The following is a 25,125-nucleotide window of genomic DNA, read 5'->3' as shown; positions in this document are numbered from 1 at the left end:
TGTTTTGTTTTGTGGAGGTGAGGAGGAGCACAACAAGTTCATTTATAGATATGTTGAGTTTGAGAATCTGAGTCATATATCAAATGGAGCTCTCTAAGGCAATATTCCTACTGTCAGTGGAAGTTGGAATCTTCATCTCTCAAAAGTCTCTTCCAATTCTAAGATTCAATGATGTATATACATTTTAATTGTTTACTTTTTCATCTGTGTAGGTGAACATTGATAGATGTTACAAGCTACAAAATACTGGCCAACAACTTTCAAGCACCTGTAAATTCTAAAAGAAAAATGCCATGTTTCACTTAAAAAAAGTGTCTGTACAAACATCTGAACCTACTAAACCAACTGAGAGTGACTGATTTACAAAAAGATTCTTCACTTTTATAACCCCATTTCATATAGATTTTCATTAAATAAGTAGTTAGTTCAGCGCATTTAAAAGGTTTGATTTAGAAACAGCTTTTAGGTGTACATCTATTGTACTTAGGCATAAAGTATAATTGTACTCAGTATTTATGTATCCTGTGAAGTATACAGATATGACTAACAAATGACAATATCTGAACAAGTATCAATGGCAGCGTGAAATTTTCAAGCCATGATGAGAGTCTCCAATGATGACGAGATGATGAACAAAAGCTACTCAAAAGCAAACAATGCTTTTCTTGGGCTCAGCGCTGTGGCTCACTCCTGTATTCCCAGCACTTTGGGAGGCTGTGGTGGGCGGATCGCTTGAGCCCAGGAGTCCAAGATCAGCCTGAGCAACACGGCAAAACCACGTCTCTACAAAAAATATAAATAAAAATTAGCTGGACTTGGTGGCATACACCTGGAGTTCCAGGAAAGGAGGATCACTTGAGCCCAGGAGGCAGACGATGCAGGTAGCCAAGATTGTACCACTGCACTCCACTCTGAATGACAGAGGGACATTTTGTCTAAAAACAACAACAACAACAACAACAACAACAACAACAACAACAACAACAAAGCCCTTTTTCTTTCCTATACATAGGATTAACATTTTCAGTCAATAAGATATGTTTTATATTTTTCCTTAGTTAAAGCCAACTTAGAATATTTACGTGTGTATTTTAATTAACGGAAGACTCAAGGCAATTAAGAATTAGGTACCTGTGTGTTGAGCACAGAAATTCCTGTGGAAAAATAGATAGATTTACCAAGAGGTTGGTTTCTTGTCAGTTGGGTGGCTTTTTTTTTTTTTTTTTTTCTGATGCAGTCTTGCTCTGTCACCCAGGCTAGAGTGCAGTGGCATGATCTCAGCTCACTGTAACCTCTGCCTCCCGGGTTCAAGCGATTCTTCTGCCTCAGCCTCCCGAGTAGCTGGGACTACAGACAAGCGCCACCATGCCCAGCTAATTTTTGTAATTTTAGTAGAGACGGGGTTTCACCATATTGGCCAAGATGGTCTGGACCTCCTGACCTCAGAATCCACCCACCTTAGGCTCCCAAAGTGCTGGGATTACAGGCGTGAGCCACCGTTCCCGGCCGAGTGACCTCTTTTACTCAGTGATGCTCACTTAATTGAAGGTTACCAGATATGAAAATTTCTGGCACTTTGCTAATTTCTATCTAGATATTGATTTGCATCCCGTTATGTTTTAGAAAGTATGAAAAGACAAATGGGAGGTGATCTTCATAGCAGGCTTGTGCTAGTTCAGCAGGTGTTTAGTAATAAAACCAAATTGGAGCCACAAGGCAATATGACTTTACTATTGATCAGCAATGATTACTGAGTAAGTTGAAAAGTTCGAAATCATTCCCCATTCAGTTTGATGAAATGAAGGGGTTTCTGAAGGTGAGGGAAGAAGATGAAAGTGAAAACTATCATCTTTTGTCTCAACTAACTCAGTTTACTAGGAATGGGATGGAACAGAAATTTCCATGTGTGATAATAAGAAGTAATTTAAGTTCACACTCTGAGGAAAAATTTATTATCCTGCACCAAGAGCTACATTTTTCTAAAGCTTTCTCTTTTTTATGCAGACTCTCAGAATGGAATCATTTCAGGAAGTACAGAGTTACTTTAAAATATGGCATTGTTTTCCTTACACTGGATGTCACATAGAAGCAGCCCTACAGTTTACCTTAAAGTGAAATAGAGAACAATACTGGAGAATAGAGATTGGGAATTTTGCAGGGTCTCAGCCTCATCTTAGTCTGGGAAAAGAAATGTCAGTGGAGAATATGTGAGAGAATGATCCATTCAAATATTGTAAGCTGGAATGGTAATGTTAATCAGTCTATCAGGATTCAGAGGTAGCCATTTGGTTTTATCTCTTTGTGCATGAAAATAAACATAGGCATTTGTCTAAAACAAGGTTTGAAGGGGGGGAAAGTCTTCCTGATTAATTCCCAAATTGCTTTTCTATTGCTTAAGCATCCCTGGGGAATCCAGCACGTAAACGCGCCCATTGGTTAGTGTATAATTATGTTATATCCATTTTCCTTTGGAAATGCTTAATGACTCTTGCTTTGTATTCCTTGCAGGTGAAAGCCCAGCCTCCGTGGTTCTTAATGCCTCAGGAGGATTATTTTCACTAAAGATGGAAACACTGGAGTCTGAATTGACCTGTCCAATCTGCCTAGAGTTGTTTGAAGACCCACTTCTGCTCCCTTGTGCTCACAGCCTCTGCTTCAGCTGTGCCCATCGCATTTTGGTCTCAAGCTGCAGCTCTGGTGAATCCATTGAACCCATTACTGCTTTCCAGTGTCCTACCTGCAGGTATGTTATCTCGCTGAACCACCGGGGCCTGGATGGCCTCAAGAGGAATGTGACTCTGCAGAACATTATTGATCGCTTCCAGAAGGCTTCAGTCAGTGGGCCCAATTCCCCTAGTGAGAGCCGCCGGGAAAGGACTTACAGGCCCAGCACCGCCATGTCTAGTGAGCGAATTGCTTGCCAATTCTGTGAGCAGGACCCGCCAAGGGATGCAGTAAAAACATGCATCACCTGTGAGGTCTCCTACTGTGACCGTTGCCTGCGGGCCACGCACCCGAACAAGAAACCTTTCACCAGCCATCGCCTGGTGGAACCAGTGCCAGACACACATCTTCGAGGGATCACCTGCCTGGACCATGAGAATGAGAAAGTGAACATGTACTGTGTATCTGATGACCAATTGATCTGTGCCTTATGCAAACTGGTGGGTCGTCACCGAGACCATCAGGTCGCATCCCTGAATGATCGATTTGAGAAACTTAAGGTAAGGGATCTGGGGAACATCTCTTACACAACTTTGTCTCATAATAGAGTTATGCAGTTAGCAAGTTCTCTGATAAAATGGGTAACTTTTCCTATATGACTAGTGAATTAACTTTAAGTTGTTTTCATGAGGAGTAACCTGCTCACCTGCAAGCTCTCCCTGGAGCCTATCTCATCTGTTGCATAAACATGCTTGCATTCATACACTTCTGGCTAACTTTTGGGGAGTCAGCTCATGGCCTGCAACACCAGTAGTTCATCCAGGGAAACAGCACCCTCTCTCCTCTGTCAGTGACATTATTGCTTATTATATATCTTTGCTATGATCTTTCCACCTCTTCTTTTAAGTATGTGAGTACTTGTGTAGGTGTACTACAATTAGCATACGTGCCGATTTGCATATGTGGGTATATGGTAATGGGAAGGCAGGGTGTGTCTCTGTGTAGGTGTGGGTGGGTGGAGGTGTCTGAGTGTATCTAGGTAGGTGAGAGATTTTTGTGGAGGACATTAGCGTATGTTTGTGTTTGTGTACTGAATGCACTAAAGAAACAGAAGTTTGGCATTGGCCATTACAAATTGCCATTAAGTGTTTAACACAGGGCTAATTCTAAGCCTGTCTTTAAAAACAAAACAAAACAAAACAAAGAACTGAAGAAATTTCAGTACACCACGAAATCGGGAGGGATAATTAAATGTCTGAACTAACAATTTAAACTGAAGGCAATAAATATTTAATCCACTATCAAATTTTGTGACAGTGCTCACTATTATGGGCTACAAACTGAAGCACTTGTTTATAGTTCCTGCCTTACAAGTTCCTAGTCATTTATGTGTGTTCAGTGGACAGGGTTTTCTGAAGTTGTTGTGTCATATAATATTTATGTACAAGTCTAAGTGCCCATTTAAAAAAGCCCTCCTACCTTACACTGATGATCCAGCAAATTGTTTTATTCCCATTGCTTGTCTGCTATGTGGTATAATTTCTCTTAAGAAGGGAGCTACTTAGAAGATATTCTAGAAAAATAAAATGTTTAAACGGATAGTAAAATTACCACTCCAAATAGGACCTGAGTACATAAGCCAAGCTAGAAGAAAGACCCAGATAGGATAAAAGGAGGGTAAGAAGGAAATGGAAATTTTCCTCCTGCCATACTGTGGATGAATTACTGTAACTTCTGTAAAAAGTATAATGTTGGTGAGAGTAGCAGTACTCAGAATAGGATATATTTGACCTGTAATGTGCTGCGAATAATATTGAGAGTAGTCACAGTGACTATGGTTTGTGCCTCTTTTGGTTATTATTTATATCTGGTACGTATAAATGTGTACAAAATTCAATTTTTTTAATTTCACTCAAGGTTATACTCTCATTCATATCAAGGCTGCAGAGGGGAATAATCTTGTTGACTTCAGTTCTCAGACTCATAAGATGTTAGGCCTTTGACTTGGTCTAGTTGAAGCACTATACTTTAAAGTTATATAAACAGACCTTGATAGATTAAGTGACTTGGTCAAAATCAAAGAAATGATTAGTAATGGGAAAGCTAGAACTGGAACTCAGCGTCTAGATTGAGTTAACTATCCTTTGTACTGTAGCCGGCTGCCACTTTGTTTTGGATCTAAGTTTTCCCCATGAAATGTGATTTGAAACTTAACTTTATGCTCCTGCAACTGTACATTTCATGGTCATAGATAAATGATTAATGACATCAAGGAAGGGACAGATTGTATAAACTTACAGTTGCATAATGGCAAAAGATAGGAGCGGGGTTATAGGAAGAGTGGGGGATGTGAAGAGGACAGAACTATCTCTGCCAAATATTTGCAGGTGTTGGGACTATAATAAGTCATTGGCCTTGAGAAATATTCCAAACAGAAAAATCTGTGCCCATATGCACTGTTGAGATAACAAAAAGACTGGCTAGTGTAAGCTTGTATTAAAGAAAACTAGCTATTTGAAAATATCCGAAAACATGAAAACATTGGATGATTGATTAGATATTTGGCATCATGAAGCTATAGCCCTCATCTCCAGGGATGGATGGAACATGGACATATTTTACCAAAATACATTTTAGTCTGTGACTAATCAGTAATTTTTGGAGAAAGAAAGCCAGATTTTGAATAGTTCCCTTTTAATATTTTAGGAAATGTGCAGAAAATTCTGATTATAAATTAAGTGGAAACTATTTTTGCTCATTTTTGGTTGGAGAGTGGAAACATATGAATCATTCCCAACCGTGTGGTTCGTTATGTTGTCTGAAACATCTTGGACTTTGGGGAGGGTGAGAGAGGTACTGCTTGTGTGTGTGTGTTGTGGGGGTGTAGGGGTCACTTTGGTTTGGTGCCAAGTGTAAAAGAATATTAATTCTCCATGTTAAGCAGAGACGAAGTCTGACTTTTAGTGTCACATATACTCACTTCTTTGGGTTAATTTTAGATTGGAAAATCATTTAGGATTACCCCCTTAGTCTGCTTGATTCTTCCCCAAGGAGAAAGGGAGAAAGTTGTCTGGCAGAAGCTATGGGGGAGTCTGCCTGAGTATATTCCCCTCGCCCTGGCCCTGGCCCTGAGAAAAGCACAGGAGTCCTGTAGGAGAAAGGGAAGAATGATAGAGTTATACTCTATCATTCTTCCCCTGTATCTAGGAGGTTGGCTTTCTAGCCAGTAGCTGATACAGTGTTTATTTTTACTTTTTGGTTCTGGAACTTCACTGTTGATATTTGTAACTACTTTTTATATACAAAACTCCCTGATTAGGATTAGTGGCTTCTAATATTTATTTGTTCAATAAAAAATAAACAAACCATTATGTTATAGATGAAAAGTCAGAATAACCAGAAACTAGCCTGTCTTTTTAACATATACTCAAAGTGGATTGGAGGGCTTGGGGTACTTAGTTTAGTTTCATGATCTAAATGAAGGTCCAGCCTACTAATAGGGCTGAAGTGTGACACATGTCTTTCAGCAGGCTACCAGTAGTTCAAATTGACTATTCAATTTTAAAGAATATTTTTATTCACGACCGTTATTAGAGTAGTAAGTCCTATCAGAGTAATTATTTTCTCCATCACCTCTCACTTTTCACTCACTAGTCCCAATATATTCCTACCGGATATATGGGTGTTTCTTTGTATAAAACAGCCGCATTTAAATTTTCATTATCACATGAGTTTCTATCCTTATAAAAGATTGTTGTTATTGTTTTAATAAATTTTGGCTTCATAAAAGAGGTCGAATTTCAGTGACTGTCTGTTGCTGACAGACTTCAACTCAATATTATAAGTCCCGTACAACTTTTTTCTTGTGCTGCTCATGTATTTCCCCCTCTACTCCTCTAAAACATGCTACCTTCATCTACTCAGGCGAGTCTCCTAACTGCAAAACATGCCATTCTCTTTTCTGATTCTTAACTGTCACTAGTGTTCTTCTCTTGGCCTGTTTACAAATCCTATGTATTCTTTAATGCATAATTCAAACCCTATAAGACCACTCCAAAACATCACAGCTATGTCATAATCTCCTTTCGGTCAGAAATAATGTCTTTTATTTCATTAGTATTCTCCTTAGCTTCTAGTACACATAGCATTTGATCAAGAAATCCAAATGAATTCAGTTTTCATAATGGATTTGCAGGAAATATACTGGTGTCTATAGCTTGCTTTGGATCTCATTTTAGAAGATATAAATCTGTCTTGCCATTATACCTGAAAGTCTGAAAAAAGATCTTCCTGTGAACTACTGACAATGTTCAAAACCAGAGTGCTAGCAAAAGTATGGCATGTCCCTAATTTTAAGTGCCTATTCGTTTTGATCACTGGATTTTCCAACTGCCTAACACTATGGTGACATCTGCGTAAATCAGATGATTATTATAATTCTCTTTGAGAGTGATGTCTTCACATTTCCATGCCCACAGCCTGCCAAAAATATAGCTGATGAAAACCAGGGGGAATAGAGGAATTTCCTGAAAGGAATAAACAGCACCTTTTCTTTTTCTCATTACATTTCCACAAATTCATTACTACAAATAATTCTTAAATGCAGTTACATTTACATATCAGGGATCTTGTTATAAAATATTACCTGGCACTGGAGTAAGCCTTTTATCATGGAAAAGTAAAACACACACACACACTCTCTCTCTCTCTCTGTCTCGTTAACAATCTTTTATAAGGATAGAAACTCATGTGATAATGAAAATTCTAAAATGTGAAGCTGTTTTATAGAAACACCCCATATATCACGAACTAAGATATATATTGGGACTAGTGAGTGAAAAGTGACAGGTGATGGAGAAAATAATTACTCTGATAGGACTTACTACTCTAATAACAGTCGTGAATAAAAATACTCTTTAAAATTGAATAATTAATTGAACTACTGGTAGCCTGCTGAAAGACATGTGTCCTGCATCTCAACCCTATTGGTAGACTGGATCCAAGTAAGACTGAACCAAACTGGCACCCCAAGCCTCCAACTATCCTTGGAGTATATGTTAAAAAGACAGCTAGTTTCTGGTTATTCTTGACTTTCATCTATAAATATAAATGGTTTGTTTATTTTATTGAACACATAAATATTAGAAGCCACTAATCCTAATCAGGGAGTTTTGTATATAAAAAGTAGTTACAAATATCAACAGTGAAGTTCCAGAACCAAAAAGTAAAAATAAACACTGTATCAGCGAGACTGGGACAGAGAAAGCTAATGATTGCCAGACAAAGAGAAGGGAGATATGAGACTTGGAGGATGTTCAAAGGAAAGCCACAATGAGAGTTAAAAGGTTGGAAAATATAATATTCTAGAATCTTATCACAGTTGATTACTTGTCCTTCTTCCTACTCAGTTACTCTGTCATCTACCCACCCATTCTCACTCAGTCACCACCTTCTCCCAGTCATTTATCTACTCACCCACTTGACACTCACTACTGTCTGCCAAGACAGATACCCTCTCAACTAATGTACTAATGGGCGTATGACTATATCTCAACCAGTATAAGTATAAATATAAGGGAAAGAAAGTGAAATATATTTTTGAGAGACTCAGTTGAGAGTATATTTGCATACACATGTATGCATCGCTGTATATGAATGTGTATAGTCTTGCATAAATATGTGGCTGAGAATGACTCTGTGTCTGTGTATGAAAGTATATCTATAAAATGTGTATCATTGCATGTGAAGATGTGAGAGTGTGTAAATCTTCTGATAAGTTGGGTAGGAGAGGGCCATGAGTGTAAGGTAAACTTTCTGTTGTCACCCTAGGGAGAGTTAGAGCCTCAGCAGAACCCATCCTGAGGCTAAGGATCAATCTAATGAATGAGCCAGATCAAACATATGCATGATAAGAAAAATTTTCAATGGAGGCCAGAGTGGGTTACTATAGGTGAGGGATAAGAAAAATGTTGTTTCTCACTCTCAGTCAGGTACTAAATCACAGTAGCTAAATATACTAAGAATGAAACATTTGAGGCCAGATTTATGCTCTCTAAGATCTGGTGGTGATGGTGGTGGACATGTTTGTATGGGGTTGGGGACAGTATCTGACAGGTTTTGCAGCTAAGCCAGCCTTCAACTCATGCTCATAAAATCATCTTGCTTGTAGATCTGCCTTCTCTGTGGTCTCTGAACTGTTCCAGACTTGCTCCCCATCACATACAATATGTCTAAATCTGTACATGTTTCATGTGTGTATGAGGATAAAATACATTTCATCTCTACTCAAACTGTGCACTAAGACTCATTTGAATCCCTATTCTTTTCTCTGCAAGACTTATATTGATTTCTCTGTCTCTTAACTCATTTATTATTAACAGTACCCTGTGTTGGAAGATGTTTTCCATTGTTTCTTTGGTTTGAGAGCAAATTTAGCAAGTAGATACTCCTATTATCTGTACTCTTATGTTTCTGTTTTTCTGTTATTTATTTTGACTCAAGTTTTCTCTTCACCAATATTTGAAAGGAGCTGACAATCATTTGTTGGAGAACAATTTGCAAAATGTTGACACAGAGATTGTTCTTGGGTGGATAGAAATCCTGTCTGTTATTATTGGGCAAAGAAGCCTATTACAGAAATATAATATAGGTGAGGAAAGATTAAGGAAACAAGAATTACTGAACCCAAAGAAGTGAGGTTTAAAAATGTGATAATGGCCTTCAAGTTCATGAAAGGTTGATATAATGAGGTAATACCTTATTCTTTGTCTCACACGAAGGTAGAACTGACAATAACTTAAACCGTAGCATCAGGGATTTAGGCTAGGGATTCATTCATTCATTTAACAAACAATTAATGAACATTCATTTTGTTTACTAAACACTATGACCACTGTGGTAGGAGCTGGGACACAGGAAATAAGGCACAATCCCAGTTCTAAAGCGACTTTGAGCTTAGTAGGGGAGATAGACAAGTGGGAAATTCCAATTCAGTATGGTAGGTGCCATGACAGAGGTTTGCACAGGATTCTCTGAAGCACAGTGGAGGGGTCAGGGAAAGGATATCATTGAGCTCAAAAACAGGGAATCATGAGTGAATTTGTTGGAGAAGAGGGGCCAAACTGGAGATAGTCCATGCAGAAAAAATTGACCAAACTTGGTGAATGACTATGGTGATCATGCACAATGAAGAGAATGAATTAAAAAGGACTTTTGAGGTGGAGATGTCTTGAAGGATGGTGGTATTGAGGAGGACAAAAATGAAATTAAGAAGGGATGGCAGTTTTTTTGGGGATACTCTGACTTTAGATTTGAGTTTGATGTGATTGTGGATCATTTAACAATCATTCATTCATCAAACATTTCTTGAACATCTATTAGGTGGCAGGTACCAGGATAGGTGTTAGGGTTACAGTGATTAAGAAAGCACAGTCTCAGCCCTGATGAAGCGCTCAGGTTAGTGTGGGGAGGCAGATAATTAAGGACACAGTTACGAGACGGTGTGATAAGTGCAATGACAGTGGAAGAACAGGGGCTGTTACAGAGCTTAGGAGGAATAGCAAGATAGAATTTGGGTGAGTTTTCGAATGCCCTGTTAGGGGACAGGAGTTGGGGCAGAGAAGGGGAGTGCTCTAGTCAGGAGAAAAGAGTTTGTTGAAACATCTGGAGGACAGAGAGCATGGGGATCTCTCAGAACTGAAAGGGCAAGTGTCCCAGAAGGGGTTAAAATTTAGGCTTTCCCAGTGGCTGAAAGATTAGGTCTGGAGAAATAGATTTGGGAATCCTCAGCATGGTGATAGAGCCACGCAGCAGTGAGCTGAGCAAGGGTCAAGGATTGAGCCTTGTAGAGCACTCATGGTCTAGAAATTAGGCATGAAGGAATAGCAGTTGAAAGAGAAAGAGGGGGATGTGTATGAGAGGCAGGAAGTGAAGAGGAATAGTGCAAGTGGAATATAACCCTGAGTCCTCCAGGAAAGTAGAGTTGACTTTGGCTCACTAGTTTGAGTGTTATCAAAATAAACACTAGATTTAAGTTTTTAGTACAGGTTTGCTTTTAGAATGTCCAAATAATAATGTATGAATTTGAGCTAGAGATGTAATCATGCTATGCACCTGAAGATGGGGGAAAGAAAAGAATATGGGGAGGTTTGGGTAGCATTTCTGACAAGGGGAATGGGGGAGGTGTGGGTCTTGGCTGGACGATCGCAGAGCCTTTTGAAAAGATGGCAAGTCTTTCACCTGGCGTGAGGGTCAGGTTATTCTTAACAAACTTAAGTAGTTAACAAACCTTAACAAACCTCTACTTAACAAACCTTAGGTAGAGTAGACCTATGTGATATACATCCAGTATATCACCATCTCATTCTGAAACATAGCCTGTATCTATACAACAGCAAATAAATGTTTGGGGGAAGAATAAATTTTGGCATAAGGGTGTGGGCTTCAGTTTGTGAACCAGATGGCGTATTCTGTTGTTGAGAGGCCATATGTAATTGATATATAAAGTGTCAGACTGAAGCAAAAGCAAAGTAAGTATTTTAAGACAAGCAGTTAAAAAAAGAAAGCAGACTGTGACCCTAAAAGCATGTGAAGATTCTGGCTTCTGGCTTTTGGAAGAGCTGAAAATGTCGGTGTATAGACAGGATGTCAAAAAAGAGCATGTCAAAGAATAGTAATGGGGCCACTGGCTCAGATTATTTTTAAAGATGAAGTTGTCTTCTGTCAATCAGGAAGACTCAGGTTTGGGGTGAATTGGCCTTTCTGCCCTATTTCACTTCTCCCCTTCCTATGCTCACTCCAAGTTTCAATTCCCACATAAAAGCAGTCAGGGTCTTGTCTAGGTTTAGATAATATTTCCCTTGTACCTTTTAGATAGCAAGAGAGAATACAGACATTCTATGACAGTGCCATGTTTCAATGGAAATGATATGTTTCAATAGAACTAATACAGATTACACCGCCTTTTAGGCTTCAGTACTTATTGTGTCAGGTTGATGTGTGTAGGTGTGCTCATATATGTGTGAATACATATGCCTTCATGGAGTATGACAAATGGAGATCATGGTCCAGTTTGTGCCATAATGGGGTAATCTACCTCGCTTTAATAAAGAGGTGGTGTTTTGATGTATGGCTAGATTTCTTGAGGGAGCCAATGAGAAAGTTACCTGAAATAATCTGTGTCTACAGAAGTGAAAAAAAAAAAACCCAGCAATTATTTGAGAGAGTTGAAGAAACCATTTCTGTTAATGGGATGCTGTCTGGAAGAAGAATAGCCTGTGCCCAGCTTTCTCAGATGGCAAAACATTTTCCTCTTTGGGAAGGGAATAAGAGAGCACAAAGAGGCCTAATCCATACAACACAAATGAAGTAAAACTTGGGTAAAAATGGAATCAGTGTAGATTGCCAACTTAGCTAACTGAGGCCTTTTAAAATCTGTTATGCAAATTAGCCAAATCTTTCCCTTACTTTGGCCATTTAGACACATGTACAATTTTGTGTGAGCTAGCATGATGTAGTCATCTGGAGGTGAAGAAGGTCTCACAGTTTCATAAACTAAAATGGCTTCTGTAACACCCACAAAAGGGAAGCACACAAAGACCCAGAGGTAACCTCTTGCAGCAGGAAATGGGAGCTTCATCCTGCCCCCTGGCTGCCAAACTCCTGTCCTGTTTCCTACCAGCAGATATCTCCATTCCGATCTGCCCTGCCACTTTGACTCTCTTGCTGTCACGGTTCAACTGTCCTGAGAAAATTGCACTAACTGGGCTTGAAATAAAGAACCTGGCCCAGTCCTTAACTACATTGCACAAGAGCAGAGCAAAACAAACCAATATTTCAAAACTGAACAACAACGAAGAGACATGTTTACTTTTATATAAAGAGATTTTAGACACACACATACACACACACACACACACCCTCTTTGTTTACTCAACCAGAGTACAGACAAGATAATTACTTGGCCAAATCAATCAAATTATTCAAACCTAGAGTGGCCCAGAATTTTTTGTTCTAAATGATTCGTCAGTGCTAGGCATGATAAGGAAAGAGTGACTTCCTTAGATTGCATAATCGCTTCAATTCTCTGCTTCCCTTTGCATATATTCATTATTGAGAATAAATTCCAATTTGAGAGGAGGCTTTAATTCCTTGTAAATGAATAGGAAATGAGTAAGTAAATGTTCGGTGTTTTCCTCAAATTATGTCTCATATTGTAAGAAAACAGTGGCAAAAAGCCATCAACAGATGGTGTTTTCATTAGCCAAATATTTATTTTTCAAAGCATTTTCATATTAATGAAGTAAGGTTGAAATTAGAGTCATCTTGTCAGTTCTAGCTCTGTGTTGTTAACACGTGCTGGCATTCTGCAAATTGCTAGGGGGGCAAAGCAAACTAACCATTTGCCATAATTTTGTGATGGTAACTCATGGCGCATAGTCTAACCAGACCCCAAATTATGTGTTCAGCCATAATGTTTGCTTTTGGTGGCTTCATAGAAGCCGCGAGTCTCAGTTCTGGGCCACAAAAGAGGAACACATAGCAGGGATTTTAGTCCTGCTCTGTACTGTGAATTATTTATGAGATATCAGTTTCATGACCAGTGTTACAACAGGTTGAGGTATTTGTTAAAAACATTATCCTCATAGAATCCCATGTTTGAATGGAAATGCATTACAGTTGGAAACACAAATTTCTAATATTGCATTTGCTTGGCATTCATCGATCTACATTATATTTGCTGAATATATCAATATATTCATTTGGGATACGTGGAATTCCCATTGATAGGAATTTGGGCCACTGCTAGAGAAAATCATCAACTGGGTTCACTACCAATTCCCACTATCTAACTCAAGCTAGACCCTTTCATCACACTACAGAGTTATTATATTCACCTTATGGCCAAACTTTTGAAGAAGAGTCTAGACTTGCAGTCTCTAATTTGTCACCACACCATACTCTAACCTCAGGATTTCACATTTCCTTCCAAAGCCCTACTGAAACACCTTTTCAAAAGGTCATCTGTGACCTCTAATTACGAAATCCAGCTGCTTTTTATCAATCCTCATATTTCTTGCATTCTCTGCATATTTGACAGTGACAAATCCTTTCTTGAAACACATTTCTTTCAATTATGCTCAGTTTGGCCCAGACTTGCATTACCCTGCGGCCTTGAATATTGCAGCCTTCTTCTAACCAGTGTCCCTCCTCCCCCTCCTGCCCCGGACTTTCCTATTTCAGTCTGCCCCACATATTGCTTCTAGGTTAATCTCCTAAATGCAGCCCTGATTATGCCATTACCTTGCTCAACAGCTTTTGGTAAGTCCTCAGTGCAAACAACAACAACAACAAAAACAAACAAACAAACAAAACTACAAACTCTTAATCTAGGCACTTAAGACCTTTATAACAAGACTTTGGTCTCCATTTCCAGCTAAGTCCCCCACTACTCTCTTTCTACCCTCTGTTCTAGCCAAACGAAACTACTATTCCCTGAATATGCCATGTATTTTATTTCTTTATATTTTTTATTTATTTATTATTTTTTTGAGACAGAGTTTTGCTCTTTTTGCCCAGGTTGAAGTGCAATGGCATGATCTTGGCTCACTGCAACCTCTGCCTCCGGGGTTCAAGTGATTCTCCTGCCTCAGCCTCACGAGTAGCTGAGATTACATGTGTCCGCCACCATGCCTGGATAATTTTGTATTTTTGGTAGAGATGAGGTTTCACCATGTTGGCCAGGCTGGTCTCAAACTCCTGACCTCAGGTGATCCACCCACCTCGGCCTCCCAAAGTGCTGGGATTACAGGTGTGAGCCACCCACTGCTCATGGCCTTATTTCTTTGTACTTTTGCTCATTACATTCCTTGTGCCTGGAACATCCTGCTCCCATGCATCTCTGTCTATTAAAATTCTGTTCGTCCTTCAAGGCTCATCTTAATTTTACTTCCTCTTTATCTGTGAAGTCACTTTACCTTGAATAGAGTAGGTGTTCAATACATTTTTGTATTAAATTTCTGAACTGCCACTTCTTTTATTCCTCTGACATCAATTTAGCTTAGAGATCATGTCCAAATCAATGATTGCTTCCTGTTTTCTTCTTCCTTTCCCTTTTCTTTGCCAAGAAGACCAAAGATTGAGATGGTAGTGGGATTAAAGGAGGTCAGGGGAGACACTGTGCCCCAATACAAGAAAAATATAATAAATGGTGAAAAATTACTTCCATGGGAATAAAGCCAAGGAAGCCAAGAGAGACCTGGCAGGAAGGGAAGCAAGGGTTCAGCTGGTCCTCATAATCCAGTTTGAGAAAATGTGAAATCACACTACCCAGCCTGCAAACACATGCATCTATGTGAATATATCCATCTATTCATGGGAACAGTGCCAAAGATATTAAGGAGCTACAGGTACTTAGCAGACAGGAAAGGGGCCAAGTACACAAATCCCTTCTTTTCCTTCATGTTCCCTCTCTCCCCCACATCCCCCCATCCACTTTTTCAAAAGCATGAACTTTGAACTACAAAACATAGGAACCATGGAGATAGCAGTGTAGTACTTAACATGACTGAGGGAAGGAATGCTAGCAGAATAAGGGCCAGTAAGTTGGGGTATTACATTTGGAACAGACTTTATGGGGTATTGGGATAGTGGGTGAGAGAGAAGTAGATATTGGGGTTAGTCTTAGAGGAAAAGCAGCTACCAGGGCTGAAAGACTTCGGATTGGGGAGAAATAAAAAAGCTCATGATTAACCTAGAGTGAAATGATACTCTGTTTTTCACATAAGGAATGGGAAATAGTAGCGTGCTCAACTGAAAACATGCTAGAATTCCGACTACTGTTGTAACAACGTTATATTCAACAGATCTGCAAAGTACTCCTAATATGTACCTGAAAGAATCTATGTACCAGTAAACGATGATAAGCAATGGATATCCTCTCTTTTTAAAATATTTATTTATTTATTTATTATGTATTTATCGAGATAGGGTCTCGCTCTTTCACCCAGGCTGGAGTGCAGTGGTGTGACCCTGGCTCACTGCAACGTCCGCCTCCTGGGGTCAAGTGATCCTCCCACCTTAGCCTCCTGAGTCACTGGAACTATAGGTGCATGCCACCACACCCAGCTAAATTTTGCATTTTTTGTTGAGATGGGGTTTTGTTATGTTACCCAAGCTGGTCTTGAACTCCTGGGCTCAAGCGATCTGCCCACCTCAGCCTCCCAAAGTGCTGGGATTACAGGCATGAACCACCGTGCCTGGCTGATGTCCTCTCTTGATACAGTCAGGCTTTGCATTTGGAAGCCCTGCCTCTCTTGTGGGTGAAGCCTCGGTGCCAAAGAAGGAAAGTTGTGAGATACAATGCTAGATTTTGATGAATTCCACACTCAAAATACTCTTTTTTTTCCTGAAGGACCCTACTGATAAATATAAAATATTATAAGCAAAAACACAAAAAATCAGGGAATACTGTGGCAAAACTGTGACTGAGGGCTGGATACATGGGTTCGAGTCCTAGTTTTGCACATGGTAGTAATATGACTGTGCAAAATACTTTAACTCCACTTTGAAGCTTGCTACTCCCGTTTGTAAAATACTGGCATCTTCTACTTTGTGGCATTGTTATGGTTTTTAAGTAGTATATATGAAATTGCCTGGCATAGTGTCTGGCATTCATTCAATAATTACAGACAGTCCCTGACTTAACCATAGTTCAACTTATGATTTTTCAGTTTGACAGTGGTGTGAAAGTGATATGCGTTCAGTATGCTTCTTGACTTACGTTAGGGTTACACCTGGATAAGCCTATCATAAGTTGAAAATTTCTTAAGTTGAAAATGCCCTCTCTGGGACGTAACTGCATCATAAGTTGAGGAACACGTGTAATAGTTTTCTTAGTCTACTCGTCTGGAAAAGGGATAATAATATCTGTTCTTCATATGCTGTGGAATTACTACGAGGGCAAAATGAGATATTGCCTATGAAATACTTTGAAAAGTTAAAGATATTATCGAAAATATAAGGTTTCTTTAATGTCAATAAATTCGCACATCCACAAAGTCATGAATGTCATGCTTTCCCCAATAATGAGCAAATGTGCAGCATTATTAACTTGTACCTAGATTAGTGCTTGGCTCATGGCAGATGCTAAATGAATCTTTGAAACATTTGTCTACTGACTAACCAATTTTCACATGACATTGGTTCTAAAGCTCATGGTTCTTTTTTCCCCTCTTCTCTGTTTCCCTCTGGATTCATACTCTCTGCGATGACAGCAAACTCTGGAGATGAACCTCACCAACCTGGTTAAGCGCAACAGCGAACTAGAAAATCAAATGGCCAAACTAATACAGATCTGCCAGCAGGTTGAGGTATGTAACAGAAACATTTGTGATTTTTCAGAGGACCTGAAATGGGTGACCCTTTGGGAGGACTTCAGTTTTGTCAGAGTGTAGCCCAGTCATTTGGAATGAAGGACTGAATAACAGTTCTAGAAAGTCTCATTCCTTTAGGATGCTTGTTCCAAAAAATGTGTGAGAAACCTATGGTTTAAAAAGAACAGACAGATGGTGGTGATGGACGGTGGGGGGATAATAGTTCAAGGGGCAACCTATTCTCCTTTCCAAACAGCAGGCAGTATGAAAATCAGACATGAAGTGTGCTTCATCTATCATCAAACTGGACATTATCACTCCTTAAAGAGATTACTGGGGTGTCATAGGGAAGCTGGGAATCCTGGGTCCTTGGGGTAAAGTGAGGTTAATTCAGCACAATATTGTTTCTGTAACAATATTATCAGGACTGCTTCTCCTCTTTCTAGCCTCTCCCCCTCTTCATCCCCTGCCCATGGTCCTATCTATACCATGAACCCCACCTGGTCCTCACTCATTACCTTTCCACTTATTCTTGTCATCAACAAATCATATCTATCTTAAAGTTGTAAATTGTAAAGTGCTGTACAAGTGTGAGGTTTTAATCAATTGTCATCTACATCAAATCTTAGAGCAGAGCTTAGAAGAAGAGCTGACTTCTTCTTAAATGGACATAATAAAATAAAGATGTTATTTCTCTTTCTCAAGAGCGTGAAACTCATACCATTTGGTTTTGTGTTGATTTTGTTGAAGAGCTGATGGTAGGGCTTCAAGTGTAAACAGGGTTGGGTAAAATATTATAGGATTCCTCATGGGCAGTGGTTGGATAAAAATGTTTCTAATTCCATTTAGAGCCTGATAATCTGGTTCTAATCTTACTTGTATGACAGATAAATGTAACAATTCAAGTTTATTTTATTTCAATTTTATTAAGATCTCATCTCTTAATCCAGTCTATAGATTCCTATTTAAGAGACTGTGGAGAATCTTCTTGTAAGGCAAAGAATCCTCTTATTATATGAGTAACCTTCTGACCCCCAATCATTTGGATCTCTTAAAGTATTGAGTTTATTCAAGTAGAGTGTACCTGTATGATGAGCATACCATAGAAATTTAATCCCTCCTGGGCACTCCATTTGTGGAAGAGAGTGGTGCTGTATGTAGGGTCCATACAGTACTGGTTAAACTCAGATGTGAGACTGTAAAATGAAGTCGGGGATTAGGGAAGAAGCATAAGGAATGAAAAGAAAAAACACTAGAGTGTGATTTGGAAAATTGTGTTTTAGACTTGGCTCTTCCATGAACTGATGGTATGAATATAAGTCATTTAGCTTCTCAGTTTCAGTGTTCTTACCTATAAAATGAGGAGTTGAATGATGACATGACCTTTGACTTCTTTCTAGATATCACAGGTCATGATGCCGTGAATGGTTACTTTCTTTATTCTGTTCTTTTTCTCTCCTGGCTTATTCTTTCCAAGAGGGGAGAAACAAAATATAAAGTATTTCAAAGTGGCTTTCAGCTGATCAGAATTCCTCTAATGTTCCACTCTGTCAAAGTTCTCATTATGCTGTTAGATTACAGTATAAGACATCCACACTGGCAAAGGGACAAGGGAGTATTGTAAGCAGGAGACAAGATAAGAGATCCCTTGATTTAGAATTTGCATGATTGAATGTAGAGTAACAGCTAATAGTGAATAAAATGTGGTTAGAAATTATAATCACCTTCCTTGTTCTCATCAAAAAGACTATTAAGTACAGAACAAGTTGTAGTGAAAATAGCAAAGTAAGCAGTTTATTTTTTATAGCTCATTCACTTTAGGACCTCTCTAAGGACTCATCTTTCCACTCTGAAGAGCTTATCAACCTGGCCAGCCTCACCCAAACATAGCCTGTTCCAACCTTTCCCAGCCCATCCTGCCAATCAAACCTTTATGTTCAGGGCCCTACTCTTTTTTTAAGTGACAAGTCTCATAAAACGATCCATCATTGTGTTAATAGGGAAGGACCCACTTTGGATTTTTAGGTAACAAGCAGTGTTTTAACAGTTCCTTCCTGAAGTTAGTATTCTTGCCTGAGTCTTAATGAGGTGACACTAGCGCTGCCACATGCAAATAGAGTAAGGGGAAAGAGTAGCCCGTACAGTGATATTCAAGAAGTGTTCTTTTATGGATGCTTGCTAAATCCCATCATGTAGGCCACTGTCGGCCCTAGATACACAAAAGGTCGACTTTTACTAATCCTTTTTTATGCCTGGCATTGTACCAGGTATAAAGAAACCAGCATAGGCACAGTATCTACCTTCTGAGGGCTTACATGCTACAAGAATCCACCCTGATGTAGATATACATGTGCAAGAAATACAGACAATTGAATATAAACATTAATTGAGAACGGGGAAAGAATAGTGAGATATTGTTGAGAATGAGAATGTATTTTGGGATTTCACTTCATAGTCTGTTGTGTTTAGGATTCTGTCTTTGATCACAGGGGCCCTACAGGATGGCTTATGGAAGGCCATTTCTGTCTTTTATGACATTATCCTTTCTGAAAAGTTAGGGATGTGCCCTTAACTTCCTTTTTTTTGAGATGGGGTCTCACTCTGTCGCCCAGGCTAGAGTGCGGTGGTACAATCTTGGCTCACTGCAACCTCCGCCTCCCAGGTTCAATTGATTCTCCCATCTCAGCCTCCCGAGTAGCTGGGATTACAAGCACACACCAACATGCCCAGCTAATTTTTTGTATTTTAGTAGAGACGGGGTTTCACTGTGTTGCCCAGGCTGGTCTCGAACCCCTGAGCTCAGGCAATGCACCCGCCTTGGCCTCCCAAAGTGCCGGGATTACAGGTGTGAGCCACCCGGCGTGGCTAACTTCCTCTTAATAATACGTGAATCCAGGTTACTTATTATCCTCATTCAACACAGAGCCTGTGTCTCCAAAAGCCTTCAGGACAAGCCTCAGGATTAGAAATCTAGTTAATGAAGGGACTTGAGACTTCATAAATGCTTATAAATACTGTATAAAATGAAATGTATAGTAGAATACTTCAGTCATGAAAGTCAGATACTGATGGGTGATTTGAAATTTTTTCATTTTATGTAATCCAGATTCATCTATAGGGAATGACTATATTCACAGTGTATACCAGGCATTTCACATTGGGTGGGGGCTGAGAATACCAGCTAAGGTGCTTCTGAGAAAACTGGAATAGGGTATTTTCCTGTCAAACCCGTTCCCCTTCTTTATTGTCTGCAAATGTCTTTGTCACAGATTGACTTTTCCTAAAGGGGCCATAAATACTGCCTCCCTATCGTGGTTCTTTCTCCCTGTTCTCTATTCTCCTCAGAAAGTAAACAAAGCTGCAGTCTTCCTATTATAACAGAAACAGAGATTAAGATCACTACAGATTTATTAGCTGACTTCTATGGTAATGTATCTTGTTATAATTACTGCTGAAGGTTTCAGAATTCAGTAGATGGGTAGTTGGGAAATGTTTTTTGTTGGGGCTGGAGAACATGGGAAAGAGGTAGAGGCAGCTCCAAGACTCCCGTTAATCTAATTAAGGAAGGGCATGCTTTGACCTTGCTACTATAGCCACTTGATCTCTATATATAGTTCTTTGTCCTGGCTCATCAGGCATCCTTTGTTTACATTTCCAAAGGAAACCTCTGTATGATGCATAGCCAAGGGAAAATATATACCAACAGATGAATACTTCCTCTTCGCTTCCAATACTCCATGGTTCTGTGAATAATAGGTATTCTAAAACATAGCAAGGGGCAAATACAGTTAAATACTTAGTAATCATTTGGTCAACAGCATTTCTTGAGCATACACTGTGTACTCAGTGTGGTGGGCAATTTGGGGGCTACAAAATAAATATATGTGGTTGATGACCCCAGGAACTTTCAGTCTAGTTAGGGAAAACACAGTATGTAGTGAGAAAGAGTATTTATAGAGGCAGCATGAAGTGCAGAAAATACAAATGAATGTAGTATAGCCCTTTCAATTTTACTTATTTAGTCTTGTTCTTAGCTTGTATGGCATTGAGTAAATTAAAGCACTTTCCTGGATATTTTGTGTGCCACCTTTTTCTTCTTTCCAGAACTGCTGTGATACAATGGGTTAATCCATCCCAGAAGCTCCATGGGCAGGTTGATTTCCTTCTGACTCTTCTCAATCCTTTTAAAGAGTTAGATAGCACTGCTCTTTAGCATTAGGAGAAAGAAGAAAGAAAGGAGATTGGTTGGAAGAGAGGGAGAGGTTTCCCTTAGTTTGGGGAATTTTAGCTTTCTGTCTTGCTACTAGGTCTTAGCTTCATCCACTTTGGAAGTCTTTCTCTTTAGAGTTCAAACTTTAGATGGCTTGATATTCTCTTCTTTCTGCTTCTATTGCTCATTGGAAGGGTATTTGGTCTGGGAAGAGCAAGAATCTTGGAGTCTATGTAATAGATGTCTGGCTGCTTCTCCAAGCATAAAATATAAATATTTTAAAATAAATTAATTTAAAAAACACTGCTATGAATGATTTCAGCAGATAATCCTTAAATATTTTAAGGTGGTTGAGCTAGAAGAAAGAATAGAATCTAAACCATTAGAGCACAAATATATTTGTTGGTGGAGCCCTCTTTAAGGAGCAGTCAGTGAAATTAGTATAATTGGAAAATTTAATGGAAAAAATGCATTTTAGCCAGATGTTGAAGGAGAAAAAATAATTACTCCCTCTGGAGAGACAGAAAGCAGAGGTATTAGTGGAGGTGTAAATGAGCACATTTTATGGGGAAAACGGTGCCTTAAGCACTGGGTATATACAGATAAGTAGGAAATGGCACCCGCCCTCAAGGAACACACAGATTGGCTAAAAACCTGACAGGTAAAATGGCAAATAGAATGTGAAGTGATAATTACTGTAATGAATGTAAATGCATGATGACAAGTTTGCATGGAGGAAGAAACACTCAGGCCTGCCTGAGAAACTTAGGAAAGGCTGCAGAATGGAAATAAAAATTGAATTATCTTGAAATAAGAGTAGAATTTTGCCAATAAAAATGAGATAAGGGAGTGAAGGGGACCACATGCAAGAATACAGAAGGGTGATCAGCATGGAGATGTTCAGGGAACTATCAGAAGTTTGGCTTGGTCAGAATGTAAGACATGAGATTGCAAGAGGTGAGTATGGAGAAGTAAGTAGCTTGGACCCAGATAATGAAGAGCCTTGTAGGCCATGTATAGGTGTTTAGACTTTAACCTGAGAAGTCTGGGGAGCCATGGAAGGATTTTAAGCAGGTGAATAACTGAATAAAATCTGCACTGAAGAAGGACTGCTATGGCTGTAGTATGGAGTATGGAGCAAAGGTCAAGGGTCCAGGGTAAAAAGTGAGGACAAAGAGACCAGTTAGATTTTTACTGATCCAAGGAGAGGTGAAGGCCCAGCTTGAGACAGTGGCAGTAGGATTAGGGAAGAAGGGATAAATTCAAAATATTTCTAGGAGGTAAATCAGTATTAATTGGTGATCAATTAATGGCTGAAGGAGTGAGGGAGAAGAAATACTATGATGATCCACAGGGTTCCGGTTTAGGTGACCAAATGGGTCTATGGCCTTTAACTAGGTTAGGAAATATAAAAGTTCTTTTTAGGCCTGCAAGGTTTATTGTTCTCTGGATCAGAAAGGCAGGTAGGAAATGTACAGTAGAAAGCTGGCTACCTGGATTTAGAGGTCAAGAGAGAGGTCTGGGAAAGGGGTATACTTGGAATTTATTAGCATCTAAGTAGCACTTAAAGCCATAGAGAATGTATAGATTGAAAAGAGGGCCTGGGACAGATTCCAACCCAATTGTTTGTCACTCACAATACAATAACAAACTGACTTTCCAAATAAATAGAAAGTCTATGGTGCTTTTGAGGAGATTACTGAAGAATGCTGTGCATTTTGAAAATTAAATATCAAAAGTAAATTGTTCATTTGTGGAAAAAATCAAAGGTTTAGACATTATTATCTTAAAGACTACAATAATAAGTAACACTGAGGATTTCCTCTGTTCCAGCTGAGCACTTAATATGTGTTAACTCATTTAATTCTCACAACAGCTCTGGGAGATAGACACTGTTAATACTCCTACTTTATAGATAAACAGAGATAAAGAAATATTTAAGTGTTTTGCCAAGTTCATGCCACTGGCAGGTAAGAGAGTGGGGATTTGAATACAGGCACTTTAGCTCTGGAGCCTGTGCCCTTGACCACTCCATTACACTTTTTTTTGCAAGACCAAGGTACACGCCACTTGGATGTCTGTTGTTCATCACTGGTGGTTCCTGGACCCATTGTGAGGATAACTTATAGTGAGCAAGGGGTATAGGATAGGGGTGTGAATTCTGAAGGAGAGCAAAGGAGAAACAAAGAACAGTCAAGAGACGAGGAAAACCAACAAAAACAGAGGATCAAAATCTCAGAGGAAGGAGAGACCTTCAAAATGTGGAAGATTTGATTAGTCAATTGGAGCAGAGGCATAGAAGATTTCATTAGTGATCTTTGAGGGAGAAGGTTCTATGAAAATATGAAGATGGAACATAAATTCAAAGAGGTCAGGGAGAAAGTAAGTTATAAGGAAATGCAGGGCTGGGCTTGGTGGCTCATGCCTATAGTCCCAGCACTTTGGGAGGCCGAGGCAGGTGGCTCACCTGGGGTCTGGAGTTCAAGACCAGCCTTGGCCAACATGGTGAAACCCCGTCTCTACCAAAAATACAAAAGTTAACCAGGTGTGGTGGTAGACACATGTAATCCCAGCTACTCAGGAGGCTGAGGCAGGAGAATTGCTTGAACCCAGGAGGTGGACGTTGCAGTGAGCTGAGATTGTGCCATTGCACTCCAGCCTGGGCAATGGGAGCGAAACTCTGTCTCAAAAAAAAAAAAAAAAAAAAGAGGAAATGCAGGTTGCAAGAAGTTTGATCACGAAGGTGAAGCAAGAAATAAGGTGTTAGTTATTATCCTTTCGAAGGGCAGAAAAGTCAGACTCATAAATGCTCTGTTTGTGTATTATTCTGCTACTGGTGAGTTAGCAATAGGAATCACTAGATCCACTGCGTTCATCCACATATGTTTCCCTTCCCTTCCTGACTTGGTGTCCAGCTTCATCTCCAACCCAGGACACTGTAGCCTTAGTTTCTACAACTTGCCTCTCCTAAAAATGGTATGTAGGTCCTGGGAGGCAGTGTGCTGTGACAGCTTTGGAGTTGGACAGACAGGAGTCATGTTAGCTGTGCAGCCTTGAACACATACTTTTTCTGAGCCTCAGTTTCACCATCTATAAAACTTGGACTAATAATACATTGAAGGGAAAGGCAATACATGTAAAGTACCTGCTACTGTGCCTGGCATATATAGTCAAAGCTCAATAAACGGTGGTGGTGGTAGTACTAGTCATAGTAGCAGGAGGACGAGGAGGAGGGAAAGAAAGAGAAAGAGGAAGAGGAGGTGTAATAGCAGGAACAGTTGCTAGTAGCAGTAGTACTAGTAGTAGTAATTTTGGGCACTACACATTTTGCCAGAGATTCCTAGCCCTGACCTCAGGACTTCCAAAGCTTTTTATCACTATCTCTGAGAGTGGGAAGAACAATCATTCCCAAATACTCATAACCAATTTCAAATTTTACATATACCAACTAGAACTTTCCTTGGGAAGAGGGAGTGGTAATGAAATTGCAGCAGCAAAAATATTGGGTATCTCAGCCATGTGACTCTACATAGCCCACCAGTAACTGCAGATGTGATAGACTGAAAAGGGTTATTGTGCTCAATAAGCTGCTAGTTTGCAGTTACTAATTTAAACACATTTTATTTAGTAAGGAAACATTCACTGCCCTTCTGCAAGAATATCCAAAAGATTCTTCGTGTTGATACTTAAGTAAATTTACCCATTATCCTGCCCAAATTCTTCTTGATTACTGCCTTTAAGCAAAGCCAAAAGAAAGTTTTAGGGAGGGTCACATGCTTTCACCTCTAGTAATTTTAAAAAGAGAGAGTTCTATAATTTTGTATTTGCGATTTAAAATGTTTATTAGCAAAAATGTTCTGTAAATATTTTTGTGAGAGA

General features: G+C 39.4%; 1 protein-coding gene across 6 annotated transcripts in view; it reads left to right on the top strand.

The window, feature by feature from the left end:
- The window catches only part of MID2 (midline 2), a 100,596-nt gene that overhangs the window by 12,515 nt on the left and 62,956 nt on the right, over positions 1-25,125 (top strand). For all 6 annotated transcript variants that reach the window (XM_021932510.2, XM_021932507.2, XM_021932508.2 and 3 more), the window contains exons 2-3: positions 2,509-3,224; positions 16,938-17,033. In XM_021932510.2, the coding sequence (XP_021788202.1) occupies positions 2,565-3,224; positions 16,938-17,033 (756 nt within the window). In that variant the 5' untranslated portion in view covers positions 2,509-2,564. The remainder of the gene's footprint in view (positions 1-2,508; positions 3,225-16,937; positions 17,034-25,125) is intronic.

This window comes from Papio anubis, chromosome X, assembly GCF_008728515.1.
Source record: "Papio anubis isolate 15944 chromosome X, Panubis1.0, whole genome shotgun sequence".
Taxonomy (NCBI): domain Eukaryota; kingdom Metazoa; phylum Chordata; class Mammalia; order Primates; family Cercopithecidae; genus Papio; species Papio anubis.
Note: the sequence above shows the minus strand (reverse complement) of the source record. Positions and strands in the feature narration are given on the sequence as shown.